Source organism: Cicer arietinum, chromosome 3, assembly GCF_000331145.2.
Source record: "Cicer arietinum cultivar CDC Frontier isolate Library 1 chromosome 3, Cicar.CDCFrontier_v2.0, whole genome shotgun sequence".
Taxonomy (NCBI): domain Eukaryota; kingdom Viridiplantae; phylum Streptophyta; class Magnoliopsida; order Fabales; family Fabaceae; genus Cicer; species Cicer arietinum.
The window spans coordinates 38241768-38252912 of NC_021162.2; the positions used below are offsets into that span (position 1 = coordinate 38241768).

Genomic DNA, 11145 nt, shown 5'->3' on the forward strand with positions numbered 1-11145 from the left:
ATCTCATTTTTTTAATACTCTTCCAAACATCATTAAATTTTCAAAACATTACTAATATTTCATAATTAATATATGCTAAATTAGAGTAATTAAAATAATCAATATAAAAAATACATATTACTAATAATTAAAACTCTCACATTCAAAATAATATCTACAATTATACTTATTTCTCAAAATACTCACATTATAATAATACCATCATATTAGATAATAGTCAAAATTATAAAATAAATAAATATTACACCAACACTTTATGTTAATTACTAAATCATAATAAATATATATAAAATCACAATGTCATAAAAAAGTATATAAAAATAAAAGAAATCAAACACAATATCAATTCTATTTCAAGATATTGTTTATAACAAAAATAACTAAAAATAGAAAGTAGTTATAAATAATTGAAATATAACTACGTGCATACTTAATATTAGTCAAACACACACAAAAATATTACATTAATTGGGTACACGTATATACACGTAAAATCGCATAAAATCTTTTTCTTTAAACTATATATTACACTAAAATACTATTATTTTTCAAAAAAAAAAAATAGATCAAAGAGTAAAATATAATATTTATTATTTATATCGCTCATGTAATCTAATATTTATAAAACTAGCATATCATGCCTATAAGGAAAATTAATCATAAAACTAATCAACATATATTATAAAATAATTTTAACACCAAATTAATTATCTAAATTCCTATTTAATTAATAAAATAGTTTATTATAAAATTTGGGGTGTTACAAATATCACTACTTACTAAATAAAACATAATTGACATATTAAACCATGGATAGAAATTTACTCCCAAATTAGATAACTATCTTACGAGACTTTGTGGTATCACTAATGAGACTTATATATTCATTAATTCAAAGAAGGATTACATCAGTTTGCAAATCATTAACTTTGTGTTTACTAACATAAAGTTTTCTTTTGGTTGAACCGTATTATTTCATAACTGTTGTCATTTGAAAACACCATATTGACACCCATCTTAGGTAGCTCTAAAATATCATAATTAGCAACAAGAGTCATGGATGTTCTAACATAGTCTTTTAAAAATACACCATTTCAGACATATAATGATCTTCATAAATAATTTGAGGGTGTTGAGTTTGATATTTTAAATAATTTCCTTAATTTGATTGAGTGGAGCATAATATCTTCACGACGATTTAAATTTTCTATAAAGATAAAAACTATATGAATTGATTTGAACCAATTCTTCTTCACACAATTTTGTTCTTTTGACAAAATATATCCCTCAAATTCAATATCCTCAATCATAGATTGAGCCTAACCATAGATTGTCATTAGTTATAATTTAATTGAACCTAACCATATGTAGATTTAAAAGACAAATTGGATCAATTGTTTCAAAATAAAACAAAAAAATTAATTTGATTTCTTCAAAGAGAAAATAAAATATATCAAAATAATGATTCAACCAAATTTTCTTTTAAATATAAATGTATGAAAGTAATGACAATCTAAAAGATATTTAAAATCTAAAGCTTTACCGACTTTGCCCAAAATAAATTGATGTATCTTTCAACCTTAATGTTTTGAGGTATTTTTTCATATGAAAAATATTTTATTTTCTATTGCTTCACCATTTCCTTTGTTGCAAACCTTATGAAATAATTTTATTTAAATGCTTATTTCTAAATTTAAGAGTTACAACTTACTCGTGGAAGAAGAATACCAAATGTTAAATTTCGAGTAAGTTACTTAATAGTTAAAATTTTAACATATTCAAAAGATTAAATACTTACATAATAGACACTTTTATTTTTTTCCTAATGTCTCAAGGAAATAATAGCTCTCCAATAAGTGTTTGTTTTCCCTGTTGTTTTAAAAAGATATTAATTTAAGTAAAAATTAAAATGAGAAAAATATCATCTTAATTAACACCTCTAATCTTTTTAGAATATCTTACTTTATAATAAAATGACCTATACATTTTGAGATAACTCACTTTCCACACTTAATTCTCACTTTAGAAATACTTAAATGTGATAGGATTAGCGTTTCTTCATCCTTATATAAGGTCTAGACTCAAGAACAAGATTGATGTTCCTCTTATTCCAAAAAATAGAAACTTTAGAATTACAAACTTAATTCAATTTAGTAGATATACTTATGCTTCATTAGTTTAAAGAGAACAAAAGTAGCAAAACATGATCACTAAAAATACCTACTACAACATTAATTTATCAAGTCTTTGGAAAATAACATTAATCACTAGTGGTATTTTATTGAAACGATCAAACATTGACAATTAGTAGTATTAAACAACAAATTCTTATAATCGTTGCATGTTTACCATCATCTGTGTGGATTAAAATTGGTCAAGTAACACTACTAGAAATTAGCATTTTACCTGCGGCATTTCCTGCGGATAAATATCCGAAGGTAATACCCAAGGATTTTCCTGCGGCTCAAAATTATTATAGGAAAATTTCTGCGGTGCCAGATTCCGCAGGTAGTATGGCAGGTAATGTTTTCGTTTGCTGCGGATTTACATGTGACTATATATCCGCAGCAAACTTCACAATTTTCCTGAGGATTTATCAGCGGAATGTTCCCGCTGTAAATATTCGCAGCAAATTCCGCAGGTAGTTTCCTGCGGATTTTCTTGCGAATTTTTATACCAATAAAATAGTTTTTTTTTCTTGAAGGTTATTAAACTTCTATGATCATAGGCTTTTACTTTTCAAAAAATGATTGATGCAACATCATATCTTTTAGGAATAATGAGTTTTTTTTTTCAATTAATTTTTTTGTGTGTAAAAGTTATTTTAGGTGAGGTTAAGTTATTGGGAAATTATGGATAAGTGAATACGACTAATTAAGAACACTTAAGTGATGTAAAATTTAAAATTCTAAACAAAAATTAATGAAATATACTTGTCTAATTCTATTATTTTTTTATTAATCTGATTAATTAGAGTTGATTGTGAATAATCTATCAATATTATTGTAAAACAACTTAGAATTTTTTCTTTTTAAAATTTAATAGATATTCTTTTTAAAATTTACCATATGATTTTAACTTTTATTTGTATTTTTAAAATCGAAAGAAGTATTGGTTTATGTTTAAATAAACATGTTAAAGTTCTTGTAAAAGAATAGCATGTTAAGTTGCATCTTGAGTAATTATGGCTCTAGTGTAGTACTTAATGGCATATTTAATGTAGTCTTAGTTATTGTTTATATATTATTTTTGTTTTTAATTATAAGTACTATTTAAAAAATAATTTTGTCTTTAAATAGAAATTGTTTTTAATTTTCTAGGTATATTTATTGTTATTATCTAAATATATCTCTTATTATTAATATTAAAATTCAAATTAATGTCAATATTGAAATTATCATTTTAACAATGAAAATCACCTAAATAATGTGTGAACCACAAAAAGAAAAATACTCTTAGATGTTTAAATTATAGTCGATACTCATATAGTCACCATTGTAAAATTAAGCTATGGACTTATTTTATCTTTGACCATTGTAAAATTTAGCTATAGACTTATTTTATCTTTGACCATTGTAAAATTATAGTTAGTACTGAAAGGGAAAAAAGGCAGTACCATTTTGGCTCCACTAGTTCACTCCCACCGAGAGCTCTCTTCTTCTCCTTTCTCTTCCTCATTTCATCGCAAATACCCACCACCAAGGCCTCCACCGCTCTCCTCCGTAAGCTTGCTTCTTGAGGCAATTTTGCTTAAAGCCAAATTCTTAGAGGAACTCGAGCGATACGCAGGTATTACCGCCTACAGTTAACAATCATCAACTCAACAAGGTATGGTATCGCAAAATTATATTGTTTTAGGGTTTAATGATTTGGTTGATTCATTATTCGATTGAGATTATCAGTAATATATTTGTGTTCTGAATTAGGGATTATTATTGGATTGATTCATATGTTCAAAATTAGGGATTTTATGTTATTCTTCAAAATTGTGGATTGGCTTATCATATTTTCATTTTCTCTCCCACAGATTCTTCACACTTGCTTCTCATTTACATTGATTTGTGTTTCTCATTCCTCAAATCTTTCTCAGCTTTTTAAGCCGATTTCAGTTTCAATTTATAGAGGTATTTGATTCTATCACTAATGTTACTTTCTCGTTAGTTTGTGACATTAATCGTGGTACATTTCAATTTGTTTTTCTGGTTCACTTGATTTTGTGTTTGTTTAGAGTCAGAGATTTGGGTTGAAGCTAATTTTAACTTCGCTTAGGGTTTTGAATGTCCAATTTGTTATTGTGTATGTTTTGGAAATGATGTTTCTAACTTGATCTCACATACTACATTTGATACTGCTGGTCATAGTCACCAACTTAAAGGTTGTTAGTCTTGGTAGTTAGTTTTTGTTGTAGGAGAATTCTGATCATCATCATAATTCTGATCTCTACCCAAACTATTGAAAATAATTTGTGGGTTTAGTTGAGTGAGGAGAAGTTCAATTTGGTTTTGTGTTTGATCCATAGCTGTCATGATAAGTGGACCAAAGAAACATCTGAAGTTGTTTCAGCACCAAGAGGAAGACCATCAACACGAGGAACATTGAGAGGGAAAAAAGTGATGAGATTTCAGTAGAGATTGAATTGTTCTAACTTTGTAAGTTGATTGTGTATTTCCTCACTTTCAATGGTTTGCAACTTAGAATTGTGTATTTCCTCACCATATCTGAAACTGATTCCCATGGTTTGCAATTGAAAGTGATGAGATTTTTTAAAAAGCATAAAAGATTAACTTGACACTTAAAAAAGATGGAAGTACTAACTTAATTAAATATAATGACTTATCTCTTATTTTCATTACCTTAAAGGATGCATAATATGTTTTACCATACAATAGTTGATCACTTAATTGCATATAACAGAGAACGCAATTGGAGAAAATTGCAGGAAATCCTACATAGCATGATCAGGTTTTGTATAAATTTTATCTATAGTATAAATTTTGTCAGTTCATCAATATTCATTGATGATTTATTTCATAGGCAAAACATTCAGCATAATCATTGTCCAGAACCACCAACATGCAAAAACTACATTTTAGAACTTCACTCACATCACTTCAAACAAAACATACAATTAGTCGTTAAAATTTGATTGTACTGCAAATTGGAATTACAGTGAGAGTAGAGCTTTGATTCATGTTTAATTAAGCTACTGTTATCACACTGTGTTTAATTTTAAAGCTAATCAATGATTTCTAAGAGGAAATACACAATCACTTTCTAGTAGTTGGATGAGATTTGTTTGAGAGGTGAAGATATGGTGTTAGGTGACCCATTGCAAACCATGGAAACATTGCTATATGTAAAGAAGAAGGTGAATCCATGGTTGCTTTGTCTTAAATTAACTTATTTGTAGTATTTATATGCTTATGAGTCAGTTCAGTTCAGGTTCACGATAGTTAAATGATATATGTATATTTTATGTGTAGTTTAAATAATTAGAGATAAATGATTAATGTTATAAAAAAGGAAAGAAAAAACTCCAAGAGTATCTTATATATAGCAAAAGATATAATATATGAAATGGTAAATGGATATTATTGTTCCAATTTACAACCATCAAACGACAATTACAATACACATGGATGCAATTAAAATAGAATAGTGTGGCTTAGAAATCAATGGGAGATACAGCAAATCCAATTTGTGTTATTTTATGCTACTTTACGCCCTTATTTATATGTATTAACAAAGCTTTAGTTCTTTGCTCTGGTTTTATCAAAAGATAATACAAATGTAAGATTTTGTAAAGTATCATTGTGGCTGTCTGTTAACAAACTTGTTATAAGACTAAGATTTTTTTGAGGTCTATCTGTTGCAGGTATAGATAAAAGCCTATGTTTGTGCAATTGCTTTATAGGCTGCTGTGAGATGTGAGATTGTTTGGGATTATTTACGAGGAAAAATGAGAGATCATTCATAATGTCTAAAGGATGAATGATGTTTATTGGATTGGAGAATATCAGATGTGTCGTAATTTTTTTTGATTGATTTGTTACTTGCTATTCTAGATTAAAGCAAGCTGCTAATAAAATTACTGGGGCGATTGATTTCTTGTATATGGTGTAAAGTCTTCAATGTTGCAGATTTGAGGAGCTATAATTTTGTTCTCACGTGAATGTTTTTCTCTAATAAAAAGTTAGAAATACATTTTTTTGTTGAATTTGTTATTTTTACAAACATCTCAGCATTTAGGTTATTGTATTTTCAATTATACACGGGTGTACATGTGCACAAATAACATAAACACCTAATAGGAGTAAGTTTGGTTGCATACATATACACTTAACTTTCTCAACTATTTCAGAAATGAAGCCAGCATCAATATTCTTGTCTGTTCAAGAGGAGGAGGGGGTCTGTTAGTGGAGCGCATGGAACTAGTTGCCGAGTTATGGCAGGAAAACTTTAAGGTTGAGATATCTAAACAATTTTAAACTGCGTAATTTAGTATTATTAATGAAGGTTCTGCTCATTCATCTTTCTTGTCATCAGGCCGAATTTGTTCCCAATTGATATATTTAGACTGCTAGGCCGAATTTGTTCTATATTGAGTTGTTAGAAAACAGAACTCTTCTTGCTTCTATTTCTTCAATATTTTTCGTTAAATATGCACTTTTATTTCCTCTTATTTCATGATTATCCAAACAACACTCAAGTGAAAGTAAATCTGCTATGAGAGAACCTCGAATGGATTGTATGGTTAGCTTATGTATTGTATGGAAACATTAAATGAATTACTTCCTTTTTTTATTTATATTTATTGTTAACAATTCTCAATCAAATCTAACATTGGTACTTGCTGGAAAGAAATCAAGCTCTCTCTACCACATAACTTTGATTAATTGTGGGCCTATCCACCGCAACAACAAACTCTTGTTGGCTCTTTATGTAAAATCATAAAATATAAAATCACAACTCATTTTTTATTTTAAATTCTTCGAATACATTTTCAATTCAGGAGAAAATCTAAGACAATGACGTCAAAAAATTAGAATAAGCATTCAATCCTTTTTTTGTTAATAAGCATCTTTATCAATGAACATGTTATTACTGGTATGACAGTTATGAATTATTCTGAATAACCTCAGTGATTTCATTGATCAAATGATAGGAATATTAAAAAGGAATGATGATGATACATTAGTATTTATAGGATAATTGTGAACTAGCGAATAAAGAAAATAACAAACTAACTAGAGGATCTATTAGATGTAAAAAGTTAGTTATACTAGCTAGTTAGATCATGTACTAGTTAGTGAACTATCATCAGTTATTATCTAATACATGTTTTCAGCATATTTACTCACAGCCATATAAATCTTTGATGCAGGCTTGGGAAGCAATTCACAAGAACAAGTCAAGCAATGTAGTTGCACCACCTGAGATGCAAGAAGGAAAGAAGAAATGGAGCATTGAATCAAACAGGTTTGGTTTTTCGGGCGAGCTTCTAGGTAGAGTCTCTCCCTTTCGGCGTTCACGAGCTGCTGCTGCAGGCATATCTCCCTGCAGAAGTAAACCACAATCTCCATTTCAGGGCGTGAAGTTGCTCGGTGATGCTAAAGAAACTGAAATCAATAAATCAGGCAATTTGAAATTCTACAGCACTGGACTTGGTAAAGTACAAGGGGTTCCAAACCAAGGAGCCAAAAGAAGTTCATATTCAGGAAGTTTGGCAATTGAAAAGACATTGTATATAGACATTATATCATGTTTGATTTGAAAACATGATATAAATTTTGTTTTGGATTATTGCAATAGTATTTCAATTGAAGATTAATATTAAATATTTTAAAAATGTATTTATAATAATATTTTCATATATTTTTAGTTAAAATTTTTATATAAATAAAAAATCAGACAAATTCGTTTAATGTGGAAATTTAAGCATGCGGATTCCTTTTTGAAAATTATTTTTATACGAAATTACCTGCGGATTTTAATGCGAAACATACTGTTGGTGCAAAATTTCGTATGGATATACCTGGAGATTTTCATACGAAATATATTTGTAGGAACTGTGCTGCAAATATTTCTGCATGAAAAGTCGTAAGAAAATGCCTAAAGTTTTCTTAAATGTTGCTGTGGATTTTATTTAATTTTCCTGCGGATACTAAAATCCTCAGGTAACAATTATCCACGAAGGTTTTACGTGGGGATAACGTTCCGCCAGAAAATCCGCAGGTAACATGCTTTCCTACGGAATATTTGCTTAAATCCGCCGGAAAATCTGCAGGAAAAACGCAGATTTCAAGTAGTGTAATTGAAGGATATAATTACACACAATATTAGTAGGCACATCAAAATGTTAATGTAGAGAAGTTCACAATTTATCTTTATTTGTAAATTAAAAAGCCCAAACAAGATACAAAGTGCACCACTATTTTGCATTCTTTTGACTGCATGAACTAACTGCAAGCGGTACTCTCAACACAATAGTCAAATATTGGTAATAAGTCTTGTCAAATAATTGGTGTGTTTTGATATCCTCACTATCCACGAAGAAAAACTTAATAATCATCATATATTTATCATCAGTAATATGTTATTATCCGACCAAACTATGCTTGTCTTTTGGTCGACCATAACAATCTGCATAAACAGTTTTATTCTACATCTTTTGTAATTCTCTTTGAATCAAATATTGGCAATGGTGGTTGCTTTGTGATACTTCTTTTCTCAATCGATTCAATGAAAAATTATTAAAAAAATTAATAAATTATAATTATGTAACTATCCACGTGGATAATTGCATATTACATCTTTTATAATTTTTGTTGAGTTAAATCTACGCAGTAGATGTTGTTTTGTGTAACTTGTTGTTTCAACCAACTCTACCAAAATTAATAGACAAATTAGTTTATTAAATCGAATGGGAATAGTCTTAAACTTAAAAGGTACTACTCACAAGTTTAGGCGAAATCCCTTTATTACGACGTTTGGTAGTCGTAAGATTATTTGGGAATCCTTAACGTGAGAACACAGTCATAAACTAACAAAGATAGCATGAAAAATATCTAAATAGCATAGTAAAAACAATTAATTTATTGTCAAAAACTCAAGTAATAACATACTCAAATATTATAATCATATCATAAACTAAATATTCAATTTCAAATCAAATAAAAATTGAATTTTTATATGCCCAAAAGTATTCCTGCTAAAATCATGTCAAATTTTTTATTGGGGGTATGCTGCAAATCTTGAGTAAGAAGATGATGAAAGTTGCACAAATAAATTCCAAAGCATACGTATCACACTAAACTTTAGGTTCGATTCGCCCCCATCAATTTATATATTTTGGATGTAAATAGGTTAACCGGCGGATCCCCTTCAGGATTCTTTGGAATCTTTGAAGTGAATTGCACATTCACATCAAGCTTATCAATTAATGATAGTTTATAGAATAAAGTTCCTTCATTTACTCTCGTGCACTAGATAAAAGAAGAAATGACTCAAATATTTTTGACAGAAGTTTGACTCATGTAACATGAAAGTTCATGTTTTTTCTGCCTCTAAAGTATCTTTATTTATAGAGATACTCATACCAATTGGTGAAAGAAAACAACTCCTGAACTCATACCAATTAGTGAAAGAAATCTTGAGAAAGATTCTAATCTTTGGTAAATTAACAAATGCATTGGTTTGAATTAAACTCAAGCATTGCAACCACTTGACCAAGTGATACATTAAGTTATTTAATTTTGCTACATTAATATAGCTATTAGGGAATTACAAATATATTTTAGAAATTCCCCTCACAATCCCCCACTTAGTAAATTATGTTTTCACTCATCCCTGAATAGATTGACAAACAAGCTTTGAACCAACCATTCAATAGAACAAGTGTGCATAACTCACACGTAAAATCTCGGTACTGTTGATCGAATTATAAAGATGACTCATTTGATAAGGCCCTGTGTCTCATATCCTTTTCATGAGAATTTAAGAGTCAAACCCTTGAACTCTATGAAGCGGCCCACTTCTTTCTCATATAAATGGACTATATAAAAAATGCATCTATAATTATACATTCCAACAAATATATGCTCTATGTCCATTAAGATGATACTTTATCCTAACACTTTTATTTTATAGTCCAAGTACTTTTATCCTTTGAGATGTATCTATTGTCAAGTACTTCAATCACTCTAATAGTGTACTTTCATCATTGAACACAAGACTTAATGTTACTCAAGTGTGAGTCGATCGTTCCACCGTTAGTGATTATTTAGATATGAGCTTGTATCACATCCCTAATGATGTATTCAACACCATGTTCTTTGTCAGACCTTTCATCAAAGGATCTGCAAGATTCTTTTCAATTCTTACAAACACTATGGATATCACTTCATTAAATTCTTTACATAGCTATGTCTTAAACCAACATGTATTGATTTTCTATTATATACTTGGATATATATGTTTTTGATAGAGTGTATTGACTATCACAATGTATGGATATTGATGTCATTGATTGTGGTCAAATTGGTATCTCATACAACAAATTTCTTAGCCATTCAGTTTTTTTACTACCTGCAGCTAGAACGATAAATTATGCAGCCATGGTGGTGTCAGGAATGTAATTTTGTTTCTTTGAACCCCAAGAAACTGCACACCCACCAAGGTTGAAGATCTATCCACTTGTGGAAGCATGATCCTTAAGATGAACCCAACTGATAATGTATATCCTTCCAAAACTGGAGGATATCCACTATAGATTAAATTATAATTAATTGTTCCTTTCAAATATTTTAATACTTTATTAATAGGATGTCAATGTTCTTTACTTGGATTGCTTTCGTACCGACTTAACCTTCCAACAACATATGCTATATCAGGTGTGGTACAAGTCACGACTTACAACAAGCATCCGATTATCTTTTATATTCTTGATAGTGTTGACCAATTATCACCAAACCATGACCCTTTTGTCATTTAATCTCTCCACATTGTATCACATACAATTAATAAGCATATCAATTATCACATACACAAACTTTTATATCATTTTGCCCTTTACTATATTTAATACACATCTCTATTTAAAATTCTAATTCTCTTTTCAATATATCCAAGTCCAAGATATAATAC

The 11145-nt window shown here is 29.0% G+C and overlaps 1 protein-coding gene across 2 annotated transcripts; it reads left to right on the top strand.

Annotated features, from left to right (window-relative positions):
- The first annotated feature begins 6208 nt into the window (after nucleotides 1-6208).
- Nucleotides 6209-7873, top strand: LOC101500714 (uncharacterized). Of its 2 annotated transcripts, none has more exons than XM_004491668.4 (2): nucleotides 6209-6464; nucleotides 7364-7873. In XM_004491668.4, the coding sequence occupies exons 1-2, from the start codon at nucleotides 6426-6428 to the stop codon at nucleotides 7772-7774; spliced, it is 450 nt and encodes a 149-aa protein (XP_004491725.1). In that variant the 5' UTR covers nucleotides 6209-6425; the 3' UTR covers nucleotides 7775-7873. The 2 variants fall into 2 exon arrangements, with proteins under 2 accessions (XP_004491725.1, XP_004491726.1); XM_004491669.4 differs by having other exon boundaries at nucleotides 7385-7873.
- Nucleotides 7874-11145: the final 3272 nt, after the last annotated feature.